The 15,892-nt window shown below is 35.2% G+C and overlaps 1 protein-coding gene across 5 annotated transcripts in view; it reads right to left on the reverse strand.

Moving 5' to 3' along the window:
* Positions 1-15,892, reverse strand: part of Ralgps2 (Ral GEF with PH domain and SH3 binding motif 2) — a 148,873-nt gene that overhangs the window by 108,696 nt on the left and 24,285 nt on the right. For 4 of the 5 annotated variants that reach the window (XM_063240032.1, XM_063240030.1, XM_003474629.5 and 1 more), the window contains exons 2-4: positions 7,683-7,820; positions 6,429-6,533; positions 4,916-4,966 (exon numbers count right to left, since the gene is read on the reverse strand). In XM_063240032.1, coding sequence (XP_063096102.1) covers positions 4,916-4,966; positions 6,429-6,533; positions 7,683-7,739 — 213 coding nt within the window. In that variant the 5' untranslated portion in view covers positions 7,740-7,820. Of the gene's footprint in view, positions 1-4,915; positions 4,967-6,428; positions 6,534-6,719; positions 6,793-7,682; positions 7,821-15,892 lie in introns of those variants that run through there. The other variant, XM_063240033.1, reaches the window with a different exon arrangement.

The raw sequence follows: 15,892 nt of genomic DNA on the forward strand, positions 1-15,892 counted from the left end.
CTTACCAACTAAAAAAAAATCCCAGGACCTGATGGATTCAATACTGAATTCTACTAGAATTCCAGAATTCCAAGAAAGATCTAACACTAATACTCATTGAACACTTAAACTGAAAAGGAAGGAACACTCCCCAAGTACTCCTGAAAGTTAGCATAATCCTGATTGGAAAACTGGAAGAAGCCAACCAAAAAAAAGAGAACTATAGGCCAATCTCTCTCATGAATATAGATGCAAAAATCCTTAAGGATGCACTGGTAAATAGAATGCAACAAATCATCAAAAAACATACACGAAGACCAAGTAGGGTTTACTCCAAGGATACAAGAAGGGTGCAGTACAATCAACAAATGTAATTCATTATTTTTAAAAAAGGACAAAAATCACATCTTAAGAGCCACAGAAAAGGCCTTTGACAAAATTTAACATCCATTTGTGATTAAAACCCTGAAGAAAACATGTATAGAAGAACTGTATCTCAATCCATTGTCATATGACAGACTGCCAACATCATATAAATGGGGAAAACTTGAAAATCTTCCCTCTAAAATCAAGAAAAAGACCAAGATGTCCACTATTATCACTCCCATTCAACACAATCAAACGTTAGCCAAAGCAATCAGGCAAGAAAAAGAGAGGGGACACAGATGGTAAAGGTAGAAATCAAAGTATCATTATTTACAAATGACATTATCCTCTACTTAGAAGACCTAAAACACTCCACTGAAAAACTCCTAGAATTAATCATGTTCAGCAATGTAGCAGAATATAAAATGAACACAAAAATCAATAGTTTTCTATATATTAGTAATGAACTCACTGAGAAATTAAGAAAATACCATTCACAGTTACATCAAAAAAAATTGAAATACATAGAAATTAACATAACCAAGGAAGTAAAAGACCTCTATGAGAATTACATTATTCTGAAAAAAGAAATTAAAGAGGACATCAGAAAATGGAAGCATAGCCCATGTTCCTGGACAAGCAGAACTAATGTAGTCAAAATAGCTATACTTCCAAAACTGGTACACACATTTACCACAACCCCGATTAAAATAACAGCATTCCGCACAGGTCTAGGGAAAAAAATCCAAAAATTCCTGCGGAATAAGAAGAGACCTAGAATGACAAAAGTAATTCTGGGTTACATAAGTAAAGCATGAGACAATACAATCCCAGATCTGAAGTTATACTATAACTGGGCATAGTGGTGTAAATTACACGCCTGTAATCCCAGCACTCAGGAGGCTGAGACAGAAGGATCACTGGAGTTCAAGGCAGCATGGGCTACAAAGTAGAGTTCAAGGTTGGCTTGAACTGCATAGTAAGACTGTCAAAAAAAGAAAGAACAAACAGAAGTTATATTATAAAGCTACAGTGAATTTAAAAAACAAACTTAACAAAAAAACTCCAGCATAGTACAGATACAAAGAGAAATGTAAATCAATGGAACAGAATAGAGGAAGAAACAGCCTCAGACACATTTATCTCTTTGATCTTTAGCAAAAGGGTCTGTTACGGTTCTGTCTGGAGGTCTCCTTAGAGGCTAATGTGGTTGTGGGGGCAAGCTTTACAGAGGTGGCTGAATCTAGAGTTTGTGACTGATTCATGGTCTAATGCTGGGATTGGGGGTATAAGTGCTAGTCTGCACACAATATAAGGGAGGGAAAGAAGCTGGTCACCATCACCCCTCACTTTTTTATTTGCTTCGCTGCTTTTGCTGTCTTCTTCCACCATGAACTGCTGTGACACACCACCCTGCTTTGGAGCCAGTTGATTATGAACTGAAATCTCTATAAACTGGAGCTACATAAACCTTTTCCTCTTTAAGTGTCAGCTATTTTGTCTCAGCAGTGAGCAAAAAGTAACTAAGACAGAGTCAAAAATATACACTGAAAGAAAAATAGCCTCTTTAAACAAACGGTGCAGAGAAAACTGGATATCCACAAGCAGAAGACTGAGTCTAGACTCATACGTCTTACCATGTACTAAACTAAAATCAAGATGGATCACAGATCTGAATGTTAAAACAGAAACACTTAAGGAAGATTAAAATAAGTAAAGCTTGGTAAGGGACAAAAGAGGATCACTGCTTGTTGGTTGCTGACTTCTGTCCAACATGAAGTGTGATGCCCCTCTGTGATGCCCCTCTGCTGTGCCACCCTGCCTTGAAGTCAGTCAACTATACTGAAACCTCTACAAACTGTGAGCTAAATAAACCTTGCCTTCTTTAAAAAGTAAAATAAAATAGGTAAAATTTTTCAAGTCATAGACAAAGATTATGAACTCCAGTTACACAAGAAATTATTTGAAGAATCAACAAAACTGAATCACACCAAAGTAAAAAGTTTCTGCACTGAAAAAGAAACAACCAACAGCATAAAGAGATAACCTCCAGAATGGGAAAAAAAATTCTACCAACTACTCAGACAGAGGCTGACACCCCCCCCCAAATAAAAGACCCAATCAAAACCTGGGCAATCAAAATGAACAGACACTTCACAAAAATAGTAGTACAAGTGGCCAATAAATAAGATATGCAAAAATGTCCAACATCACTGGTCATTACCGAAACACAAATTAAAACAGTACTAAGATACCATCTAATTCCAATCTTTATGGCTATTATCAAGAAATCAAATGCTAACAAATCCAGGCAAAGCTGCAAGGAAAAAGATACCCTTCTACATGGTTGATGGGAATATAAACTACTACAACCACTATGGAGATCAGTATAGAAGAGTGCTTCATTAAAAAACTGAAACTATATTCCATTTGACCCAGCTATTTATTCCCCTTCTAAATATCTTCTCCAAAGAGTTAAAGTCATCATTTTATAGAGATGTGTAGACTCATGTTCACAACAGAGTTATCTATAGTATTTAAATCTTGGAAGATGCCTATATGCTCATTAGCAGATGAATGGATAAAAGAAAACATGCCATAAAGAAGGATAAACTTGAGGCATCTGTAGGAAAATGGATGCACCTTGAGATTATAATTTTTTTTTTGTCTTTTTGAGACAGGATCTAAGCAGTTCACACTGGCCTTGGGCTTACTTTGTAGCCCAGGCTGATCTCAAACTTGCAGCAGCAATCCACCTGCCTCTGCCTCCCCAGTGCTGGGATTACAGGAGTGTACCACCACGTGCAGCTGTTAGGACTATAATATTAAGTGAAATAAATCACATATACAAGTTTAAATATCACATGGTTTCTCTGAGAAACTCAAGTTATAAATGAAGAGCAAAATAAAAAGTAAAGGAAATAGGGAGATCTTTTTCAAATAGGAAGGAAAATAAGAGATGGAGGAAGGGGGAAAGAAGAAGAGATTAAGAAAGAACTGAAAAGATTGGAAACAGCTTCTATAAATAGAAAGGATGAAAAGAACTGAAGGAAGTAAAGAGGAATGGAAGGGGAGAAAGGGACAAAGAAAAACACCTAAGATGTGTTATGTACTTTACATACTCCCCAACATAAATGTAATCATTATATACTGCAAATATGTATTGATTTTAAAAAGTTCAAGTTCCAGGGCAGCCTGGTTTATGTACTGACATGCTGTCTTAAAAGAACAAAAAGAAAAATTCATTCCTTTGGTTTTGTTATAAAAGGTAAGAAAATATCTATTTCATTTTTGACATTAAAATACAGAAACCATTTTCTATTTGTGCATTAACTATCAAATACATTATTTCCAGTTCACTGATAATCCAATGGTTCTATTTAGAGAACCTTCTATGGTATGGAAAAAAACAAAAGCTTGTAGAAATGATAGGGACTCAAGATCATTTAAAGGTCTTCATTTTACACATGACAAAACTGACAGTAACATTTGAAATTCTGGGACTAACAGCACTTATGTTACATAAGATGTATGTGAGAATTTTTTACAGTTATGGTACTTAAGGTCTCTACAGATTTGTACACAACACAACAAATATACTGAATTTTGTTCCTAAAAAACTAAGTGTGAGTTTTATGGTACTAGATCTCAAGAATGTGGGTTTTTTGGGGGGTACAAATTAGATTTACTCTCTTTCTTGGTAAGAGCGGAAAAAGTATCAGTTTAGAATCTGAAAGCCAGTTCCCAATACTTCACTGTTGCTGTGGTTTGAATATGATTTGAGTGTGTCCCCCAGGGTTTCATGCTAGAAGCTTGAGCTCCAGTACTGCATTATTTGGGAAGTAGTAGAAGCTTGGAAGTGTGAAGCCTTGTGGAAGGCCACTGGGTGAGGGGAGCATCATTCTAGGAAAGAATTCATGCTAGATTCAGGAGTGAGTGAGCTTCCTAAGAGGAGGTTGTTATAAAGAAAAGTACAACCCACATGCTTGGCCCCGGCTGCACGCAGCTGTTTCCCTCTCTTTTCTAACACGGGATTCCCTCATCAGAGGCCATGTGGGGGCTCCATATTTTGTACTTACAGCCACTAAAATCATAAACCAAATAAGCCTCTTTCCTTTATGAAGGACCCATATCAGGCATTTTCTTATAATGCAAAAATACTAAGACAGCTGCATACAGACAATTGTCACTGTTTTCTCACCAGTCAGAGGTGCGCTAGGATACCCAGGGTGTGAAAAGTGACAGGAATGCTAAACACACACCCCACTCACAGAAGCACTATGTTAGTCCCTTTTTTTAAATTAAAAACAGAAAGATGTTCTTTGATACTGTCTGTAAATTAATGAAGCCAAATCAACCAAAATAATTTAAACAGTCCTATTTATGATTTAATGGTATAGTTATAAATACCCCATAATCTGTGAGGCCTAACTAATATAAACAAATTATATCAAAAGTTTTCATCATTTTATAATATGAAATATAATTTGATAAGTCTGAAACTGATTAATCAGGATACTATAGTTGACCATTTTCTATATTTAAAAAGGATATTCTTAAAACTACTTACATCTGGTTGAATAGCTTTAAATACTGGGACATCCATTAGTGTTATCTGACCCTGAAATAAAAAAAATTGACAATTTTTTTTTTTTTTTTTTGGAACTCTGTGCTATGTCATATATTCTAAATAAAAATTAGGCACTGGGGATAAAGCTCAGTGGTAGAATATTTGCTTACATGTGACCCCTAGCACGGCAAAAACAACAACAAAAAATTACATTATACCCTAAAATATTACTGAATATTCAATTTTATAAACAAATTATAGAAAATTTTTAAAATCTAGTCCATTAAATAAATAAAATATAAATAAATGTTAACAACTAGTACTTAGTACCATTAAATGTAATTATTTCCAATTATTTCATGCCTGTTTACACCATCTTATGAAAAATAAAGTTAGAAAAAATAAAAAATTTGGACAAAGTAGTATACATTAAATAAAAAATAAAACCAGATAGTTCAGAGCAGTGTTCTTACTATAAAGATGTTATTGCTCCTCAAACAGTAACATAAAATGTATTATCAAAAAAACATATTTTCTTCTTAATTCATAAAAAGTAGTGAGGTTACAGCCAAGCCTGGTGGTATACATCTGTAATCCTGGCTATTCAGGAAGCAAAAGCAGGAGAATCACAAATTCAAGGGCAGACTGGGCAGCTTAGTGAGACTTTGTCTCAAAATTAAAATTTTATAAGTGAGCAGTAACAGAGTGCTTGTCTATAAGCATGTAGCCCTGGGCTCAAACCCAGTCACACAAGCACCAAAAAATAATGAGACCACGCTAAAGGTAACAGATTATGACTTTACATGACATGCACCTATCTCATTTATGGCTATAGATACAAAATAAAATTCACAAATATATGGAACTGTTGTATGACCAAGTATAATTTATTCTTTGGATGTAAGAAATCTATGTACTTTATTAATAAATTATAAGTATAATTTATTCCTTGAATGTAAGAAATCTATATACTTTATTAATAAAGAAAAATAACAGAAATTAACACTAAAGCCAATTAAGAAATAAAAAGATTTTTAAGACCCTTCATGACATTCTTCTAATGATCCTTTCTGATTCATTTTCAACTTTTAAGCTAACAAAAAGAGTAAAAATACTTCTCAGATATGTCAATAAAGTATAAAGTACAGTTGGTTTGGGGATAAATGTATAGATTGACAAAAGTTCTTACTATTTCCAAATTGCAAATAAACTTAGCAAGTTGCTGCCAAAACAGCTACTCTCCTGCAAAATTTCCACACGCATTTTTTTTTTCTTGGAGACAGGGCCTCACTAAGTAGTTCAGGCTAGCCTTGAACTCACTATGTAGCCCAGACTAGCCTCAAACTCACTTAGATCCTCCTGTCTCAGTCTCTCGAGTGCTGGGATTATAGACATGTGCCACCACACCTGGCCACCACCATTCTTTAAACGATCTCTGCTACAAAATCTAATTCAACAGCATCAATATGTAAATTATGTGCAAAATCTAAGAAGGAAGATCCAGGAAGCTTACCGCATATTCTTCTGGTGTAACCTTAAGAACATCAAAGACCACTGCATCAAAGCTTTTCTTCAGTTCAGAACCTTTGTCACTTAATGATTCAGAGCTACTACTTTTCTGTTAATGAAAGAAAATGCAGCTATCTTAGTACTGTCTCACAGTCAAGGTCATAGAAACCAGGCACGGAATGCCTAGAAACTAGAAACAGGAAGCTAAGAACAGCGGTCAGGGAAGACTGCAGAAAAGCTGAGACAGCTGCCGAGCTGGGAGGGCATGAAAGGGTCGCACAATCTGAAATCTAACCTCGGGTTTAGATTTTAGGTTCGTAGGTCATTTTATTGTGTTTATTTTTGTCATCCATACATTCTTTCATTTCCTATGGAAATAAAACATTTTTAAATAGTTTAATGGTCCTCAAGTAGGGTAAAGGAAGGTGAGGAAAGAAGGATAGCCACCCATGGTCATGTGTTACTTAAAGACAGAGATAAGCTCTGAAAAATGTGTTTTTAAACAGTTATGTTATCAAGTAAACATCACAGAATACAATTAGACAAACTATAATAGCTACATTACTAGGAGATACAATCCTGTAGGGCCATAGTCCACAGTTGATCAGAATGTCATCATGTACAGCCTGAGTATGTTTGCAAATTTTAAACTGATTTTTAGTTTTTGTAACATAAACCTAAGAGAACATTCAAAAGCCCACAATTAAATAATTGTATAACTCACTATTATTTGTTAAGAACTTTAAATGTGTGGGCAAAGCAAAAAAGAAAAAATATAATAATAGAGAGATGAGCACCTAATTCAGTTTTTAACCTCCATTTTACAGTCTAAGATACATGAGCCAAGTAAGTCCTTCTAGTATTCCAACTTATCAGTATTTTGATCAAGAAATTTTAACTTGGTGATTCCAAATAAGAGAAATTTTCTTTGCCTCAGTTACACTACTGCCTTCAAGGTTCATGTAATTTAAAAACACCCCAAAAAGAAATTATTTTTCGTTTAAACTACACCTCAGAAAGAGTTTTACAAGCAGTCATTATTAGTCTTTTTTTCCAAGTATCTTAACAGATAAGGATTAAATGTTTCTAAGGTGCACAATGAACATATGAATGGCAAAATTAAAAGTTAATAAACAAAGTCTCCAAAAATGTGACCCCTTTTTCATCCTACTGTTTTTAAAATATGATATACCAAAATGTTTGAAAAATTAGAAAACCAGGTAAGAAATTTTAAAACTAAGTTCTGCAAGTGTGTTACCTCAGAAGCAGTAGCTGGGATATTAACATTGCTTGCTTGTCCGTTCATTAGGTCCATGCTTCCTTCATCAGTCCCTGACCCTATGTCAGCAGCAAAAGGACTGATTATTTCATGTCCAGGACCACAAATGCATTATTCCTATTTAAAAAAAAAAAATACAGAAAAGTTAAAATGGTGTTTTCCTTAAAGTTTAATAAAAAAGCAAAATCTATGTCTACCACCAGGCTAAAATCCTACAATTTTGTTAAACTCCATTTCTATGTCAGTGACACTATCCAGATTGAGGACAGTTTTTTTTTTTTTTTTTTTTTTTTTAAATGATGAGAAACACCAGGCATGGTGGCTCATGCCTGTAATCCCAGCACTCAGGAGGCTGAGGCAGGAGGATCAGTGTGAGTTGGAGACCAGCCTGAACTACAAGTGAGCTCAAGGCCAGCCTGAACTACAGAGAGAGACCCTGTCTAAAAAAAAAGTTGAGAAAGAGTAACTGGGTAATAATGAATAATTACCACTGTTAGTCCTCCTAAGAGAAGCAGAAGCATTATTTTCACTGATTAATATTCTGAGAAATAAATCAACTGGATAACTTTAGTTAAGTAAATAGTAAGTACAAAAACCATGTGATAAAGTAACACATTGCATACATGATAAATTTTTTGAGACCCAAATGACATTTCTAAATCAACGATACTGAATAAGCTTACCAGTGATAGTGATATCACAAAAAACATCACAATATATATTAATTTACTTAGGGCTTTAAAGTTTATTAATATCCTTATCGATTTTCACAACTACCATTAACACTATTTGGGGAATACATTTTAAAACAAAATATAACAATAATATTAGTATTATTCCCACGTAAGAAACAGAACTTCTGGTAAGTGAAGAATAAAAAACACGACTCAAATCATCAAAAGTCTAGTCAAATACTCTTTCTACATCACCACACATCATGAGATCAAAAAATACAGCGAATGCTGTGGCCAAGTGTCACCCAATCAGAAGGAAGGTATCTTCTTCAATACAAGAGGTGGCTTGGTGGAACCACTGTGTGACAAGCTGCAACTTGTTCACTGCAATCACTCTGTGGTAAGCTATAGTTGAGAGAAGGTATGTTTTAAAGTATGTGTAAATCATGGCTCTTAAACAAGAATTAACATGAAATTTATTCAACTTTATTGGAGTTTTGTGATCATGTCCTTTCAAATTTCAGCTTTTTAAGACTGTTTTTTGACCTTGATAGGATTGTCTGAACTGAGTTTGTACACAGGAACACTATAGTGAACTATAAATACTATAAGAGCTTATTATTTAGGAAAAAATGTGCATAGAAAATGGTGAGGGGGGGCTGGGGATTTAGCTCAGCAGCATAAGTGCTTGCCTTGCAAGTGCGCAGTAGTGAGTTCAATCCCCATACCAACAACAACAAAAAAAAGGAAAACGGCTAAGAATGGGAAAATAGTTTCATCCTCTATTTCAATACCATTTCACAACTACTAGTATATAAATTTCTATCAAAAACATTATGGTATATCCCAAATGACCTCATTTAACAAGACAGGCAACATTTGGCTCTCCTCAAGGTAAAAATGACAATGGAAAAGTAAACATTTTTAGTTGACTCAGGACATTGAGGCAGCCAGCCACAACAGTCCAACTAAAGATACTCATAAAGAAGACTTTCAAATTGAAAGACATCCCTCGATCATGGATAGGAAGAACAAACATTGTGAAAATGGCCATACTCCCAAAATTGTTATACAGATTAAATGCAATTCAGATCAAAATACCATTAGCAAAACTCACAAGTGATGATGTAATCTGAGTAACCATTTTGAAGATAGCATTATGCAATATAGTAACTATTGTTAATTTCCTACTAGCTTGTTTTGAAAGCCTATATCATTTCTTTTAATCTCTTTAAAATAAAATTTTTTAAATCTCTCTAAAATAAAATTTAAAAAAGACTTCCAAACTGTTTGACAAAGTGGCAAGAATGATGGGATAATTGTATTCAAAGCAAGAGCAAGTATTTTGAGGGAATATTAATGGTTATATGCCTTTTACTGTATTTTGATCAAAATGTAGCTCTATGAAACACATGTTGAGGAGTATCACTAAATCCTAATTAAAATCTAATGAGTAAGAATGCCCCAAATCTGTTTCCTACATGGTGTACAACATGCTCCAGGTTTTCAAATGCTTAAAAATTACTTGTTAGCAACTTTAAGTCGTATCTTTAATCTATCTTCATTTCTTTTGACTAGTCTAAGCACATGCTAAAAGTGGAACAGTGTGCTAGAGTTTTTCAGGTAAGAAACACCTGAAGTAATAGAATTTCAAAACCACCTCAACTCATTTAGAAAACTGATGTGAAAATAAGTCAAGTGCAGATATACTGTAATTCCCTCCAATATATTCTCTTAGCTTCATTATCTTTAGGCCACTATTAAAGATGAACTTGTGCTTACACTGCTGTACAAGACCAGCTTGATAATTCCAATCTTTTGTCCTTTTGTTTGCTTGTTTTAATGCAGGGTCTCACTGTGCAGTGTAGGTTGGCCTTGAACTTACTATGTAGCCTAACCTGTACTCAAACTCATAGTGATACTCCTGCCTCAGCCTCACGAGTGCCAAAAGACAATCTAATTTAGATAGTATCAGTTTGCAATGAAATGTTTTCAAATAATTTCATTTCATATTCTATGCAGACTAGGTATGACATGAATTCATAAATCAAGAGTGCCCCCTAGTGCTACAAAAAAAAATTTTATTTTTATTTATTTAATAGTCTTTGAGACAGGGTTTTGCAGTTCAGGCTAGCCTTGAACTCACTTTGTAGCCCACGCTGGCCTCAAATTCACAGTGATTCTCCTGCCTCAGCCTCCCGAGAGCTGGGGGTTACAGGCATGAACTACCATACCTGGCTCAAAATTTTTAATTATGAAAGAACTTTTATTTTTAACTTACTCTACATATTAAATATAAATATTATTACCTTTATTTACTGAAAATAGACAATACAAGTTTGGAATGTCGTTAATATATTTATAAACTATAACAAAGAATCAAGGATCTTCTGCCTGTTTTCATAAAACAGCCATTCAAATATTCCACATAAACGGGTCCTATTAAAATCCATTTTGTAGATACACAGCAAAACATACTCTTAAACAAAACACTTCTTATAACTATTGTTAAGTGTACTACAATCATAATAGCATTTAATATGTTTAAGTATGAGAGGCTCATATAGTATAAAACACTGTAAGTCCTAAACAACAAAAACATGAGTTTATTCTTTAGTGTGTGTCTAGACAAATTAAACAAGACAAATAAGACAATACAGGCTTTAACAGTTTATTTTCCCTCATGCTATAAATGGCACGACCATTCATAAGGACCACTAATATCACAAGAGCTTTATTATTTAAATTTTCTGGTTTCTATTTACTTTTTTCAACTTCCTAAGATAGTTAGGCTACTCTGGCTGTCCAAAACAGCTATTTTGGCTCTTTCCAAGCAATATAATCTCCAAACAAGAAATCTTGACACCGATATTTAATTTCTCATTTGAGTTCACTGAACTCAATTATCAAATTGCAGGTCATATACAGTCTCCTAAATGTCCACCTTCTCAATGGTGTTCTCCCCAGAAGAAGATCAATTTTGTAAATAAGTAAGGGTTAAAATTAAAGCAACAATTTCTCACTAATTAACCTCATTTCACAGTAATGCTGCATATTCTTTCTTAAAATTAATTTGTTATCATTGATTATTAAAGACATTTACTAGTTTTATAAAATATACTCTAAAAGAGCTAAGCAACTGCAAGGAAACTGGTAATAAAATTCAATTATAGGTATCTTTTCTTTGGTAACATTTAAACAACACTGAACTAAGATCTGAGCCTAAAATTCATGTTATCAAAACCCTAGATAGCCGGGCATCACAGCACATAACAGTAATCCCAGCACTCTGAGTGGCTGAAGCAGGGACTAGAGCTGTAGCTCACTTACAAAGGCTCTGGGCTCAGTACCCAGTACCACCAAAAGGAGAAAAAAATCAGAGGAGGGATGTAGCTTAGCAGTAGTGTGTTTATCCAGCATATGCTGGACTCTGGGTTAGATTTCACATCTTTACCTCACCACTACAGAAAGAAAGAAAGAAAGAGAGAGAGACAGAGAGTGTCAGACAGACAGACAGACAGACAGAAATTGCCAGGCATGGTGACATACACCTTAGTTCCAGCTACTTGGGAGGCTGAGGCAGAACATTCATTTCAGCCCAAGAGTTCAAACCCAACCTAAGCAACACACTAAGACCACAACTCAAACACTGCAGTTGGGTGTGCATGCCTGTTATCTCAACTCTCTAGGAGACGGAGAAAGGAAGCATTGCAAATGTGAGTCCAGTCTGGGTCACTTAGTGAGACGCTGTCTTGCAACATAAAAATAAGGCTGGGGATGTACTCAGTGCAAAGGACCTGTGCTATAATAAATAGTAAAATAAACATTCAAACAAATACTTTAAAAGAAACACAAAAGTGGTAGTGACAGGTTCAGTAACAGAAACATCTTCTCACCAGAATATTCTTATAACGTTTCAAGAGAAAACACACAACAGGGTAAAATTATCAAACCACAATTGTAATTTCAGTATTTAAAAGTCACTACAGTGCTAATTTGCTTCCTTTAATATTTGTTTTTAAACAACACTTGAAGGTACTTTTATATAATATTCACTGGAGTCTCAGATGTAAATGGCATGCGTCACAGAATTAACACAAGCCCGTGTTCAGCTTGCCTAACAGCTCCTATTACTCTTATTTTTTAATCTAAGAAAATTAGATTACTTCCAAATGCCCCAGTTTCAGAAATTACAGCCTTAATTAAAATGCTCATGAGTAACAAAATATTTCGTTGTGACACCGATATTGAGCAGCGATTCTGACAAAAAATTTAGTAAAAAAACCGCAGTTACTTCTTGACACCACTAAGGTTATCTTTGCTACCTGCCAACCATAAGCTCGCGACACGAAGTCCTACTTTAGAAGCGCAGCCTGTGCCTCTCCGGAGGTGTAAAAGGTTCGGGTCCGAGGCTCCAGGAGCTCACTACTCTCCCGCCTGTGCGCTTCTCTTGGATCTTTGAGAACTCTATTCCTGTATTTTCACTGATTGTTGTTTCTCCTTAATGACCTCTGAGTTCCTTGATGTTAGAGACCCAACATAAAAAAAACAACACAATAAAAACGCACCCCACCACCACCCGCGAGCCTCGCTGCCCCGTTCCACATCGGTCACCAGGAAGAGCCCCTCCCGCCCTGCTCCAAGCGTCCAGCACCGACCAGAGGCGCTGGCGCTCCAGGTCAAGGTAGGGTTTAGAGTAGATACACAGACATGGCAGTGGAAAAGAAAAGAAAGCACTGATTTGTCAGAACTTTACTAGATCACTTACTATATTATTAAGTTAAAACATTATCTTTTCCAGACATACCTATTGACTTTTAGGAACATACTCAAGATGTGTGACAAAGATGGTTTTCAAAACTAACATTCTAAATTAGATAATTTTTAAAGGGGGAAAAAGCCAAAACTTACTTCATTTATATAATCATCTTGACATTCCCACTTAATTAGAATGTGTAACATTACAAACCATGAACAAAACTGGCCCGTGTAAAATGTACCTTGTGGAGCTGGGAATGGCACTCAGTGGCAGAGCACTTGTTTAGCATGCATGCAGTCCTGGTCTCCAACACAGCAAAAAAAAAAAAAGTATCTCACTATCTTTAAAAAAGTAAATATATTATTTTTTCAAAATGTAAAGAAAAGTTTAAAAGTAATGCTATTTTATTCACTGGAATTAAAACTTTTAGCTAAATAAAAAAGACTCTACACATAGATCTTTACACAATTTTGTTTTACTAACCATTTGTAAACCTGCCCACATTTAGCCAGAAGGTTATACTGTCACATAATTAAATGGCTTGGAACTGAAGGACCTGTAGAGAAATTTTTTTAAAATATCAAAAGGAAGAATATAAAATAAGGCATTTAAAGGTTATCTTTTATCTCCTGTATAGAAAATCCAGTAAGGGTAACAGGCTAAGTAATTCTAAAATAACTAAAAGGTCTCTTACTCTACCTGACCCAAAATATCAATATAGGTTAACAAGAAAGTCAGATAACAGGAAGCTCAAGTAAAAAGCTAAATTACATTCCAAACACTTGTTTTATCTGTTGCTTTTGATTACTATATGTGCTTTTGGGCCAGATTTTCTATTCAAAACACTGATCCTTCAAAGTCTAACTCATACTACCATGTGTTTGAAATTTTTAAAAAACCAACATACTAATACAATATTACCAATTAAAAGCATGAAAGCAATTCAAATGAATTAAGCATATTTAAACATTTGGCAGAAGAGTGTCACTGTGAACCTAGGAATAGTCAAGAGACTAGAGCATGTCAGGGGAGCTTATCAGCTGCCTTATGTTTCCAGATTGCCTTGGGACTTCTTAGCCTCTGAAATGACGAGTCTATTTAAAATACATATTTACCTATGTATGATGTATAAAAATACAAACTACGTAAAGATATTAATATATACATTCTATAAGCATATAAGGGGTAGGAAAATACACATACACACAATATCCTATGGTTGTTTCTATGGAAAACCATAATGAATTCTTCTCATAACTTTACTACAGTATTAGTTTGAAATAGTTCAAAACAAAAAAGTATCGGGGGGGGGAATAAATTCTTCTAAATCATAAAGAAACTCCACAACTTGCAAAATTTCATAGGAACTAAGAAAGCTACATAACCAATGAAGACTACAACTCTTTCCACCAATAGATGGCAATAGCAGTCACTTTTTTAGTGACACTAAGTGTCAAGCTCAAGAACAGCTTTTTAGAACTAAGGTATCTACATATTTATACATATTTTTGCCTCATAATAATATAGATAAGATAAATATTACTTAAGAGATAGAAGGTAATTTGGAGACCTTGACTTAGGATGCATTTCGAATCCTCACTTCTTCCCTCATTTTGATCTTTACTCCCTCATCCCAGAGTATTATTCCCTCGTCCCAGAACATCATCCCAGAATGCATTATTCTATCACAGGTCCCTTAGAAAATGACAGCCATAAGAGTTTATTGTAAAGAATTTCTTCTTTCACTTTCCTATCTTCCGAGTGTGCCAAAATCAATGAAAAGGATAGAAGAAAAAGGGGGGGGGGAAAGCAAGTTTGCTAGCATATTGCTTTATTTCCATCTCCTGATTCTACATAAAAGAGTATCAACGCAATGCTAAGGTCATGTGATCTGGCCAAGCTCACATAACCAGCTAATGACAGAAACAGGTCTTAACTGCATCCTTGTTTACTAATCCTTGGCACATTCTGCAACGCCAAACTTTTCCTACAAAACCTCTACTTGAATCTCTACTGTAGAATGAGGGACAGGAAGGAGATGAAATAGCTAGTTTCCTCTCTTTGCTTTTAATAGTAGTTCATCAAGTGCACAAGACAGCAAAGAAATAGCTTGTATGAAGTTAGAACCAGTAAAATCCTTGTGCATACTCAAGAGAACTGTCAACACTTCAAGTACAGCAGAGAACAAAATGCAAAAGAGAGATCTGAACACAAGAGGAACCGCGCCTGAAGAAACAGGTAGAAAGAGAACTTTATCCTGGACCTAGTGAAAAGATGAGTCCTTATACATAGACTCTGTTTCCTCCTAGGTCTATTACAATTGTGTTCTCTCTGGCTACCAGAAGTTAGCTCCAGCAACAGGATCACAGTACTGCAAACAAGTCACAACTCAAAATAGTAGAGGTTAAATTATATTGAGATGTGCCAGGTGTGGTGGCTCACGCCTGCAATCCCAGCACTCAGAAGGCTGAGGCAGGAGGATCCTTGCGAGTTCGAGACCAGCCTGGGCTACAATGTGAGCTTAAGGCTAGCCTGAACTGCATAGCAAGACCCCATTTCAAAAAGACCAAAAAAAAAAAAAAAAAATTATATTGATGTGTTTACTCGGTGACAGACCAGAAGCAAATCTGTGTTGACAATCATAAGTTTCATGATATGCACCCTCCCAGTCACTCACAGAATAGTAAAAACACAAGCATTAACTTGCAAAAGCCAAGAATTCTATCAGCAACACACCAACGCAGCATCCCCCCCCC

The sequence above is a fragment of the Cavia porcellus genome, unplaced genomic scaffold (genome assembly GCF_034190915.1).
Source record: "Cavia porcellus strain 051 isolate PalLab524CR breed Dunkin Hartley unplaced genomic scaffold, mCavPor4.1 scaffold_29, whole genome shotgun sequence".
Classification (NCBI taxonomy): Eukaryota; Metazoa; Chordata; class Mammalia; order Rodentia; family Caviidae; genus Cavia; species Cavia porcellus.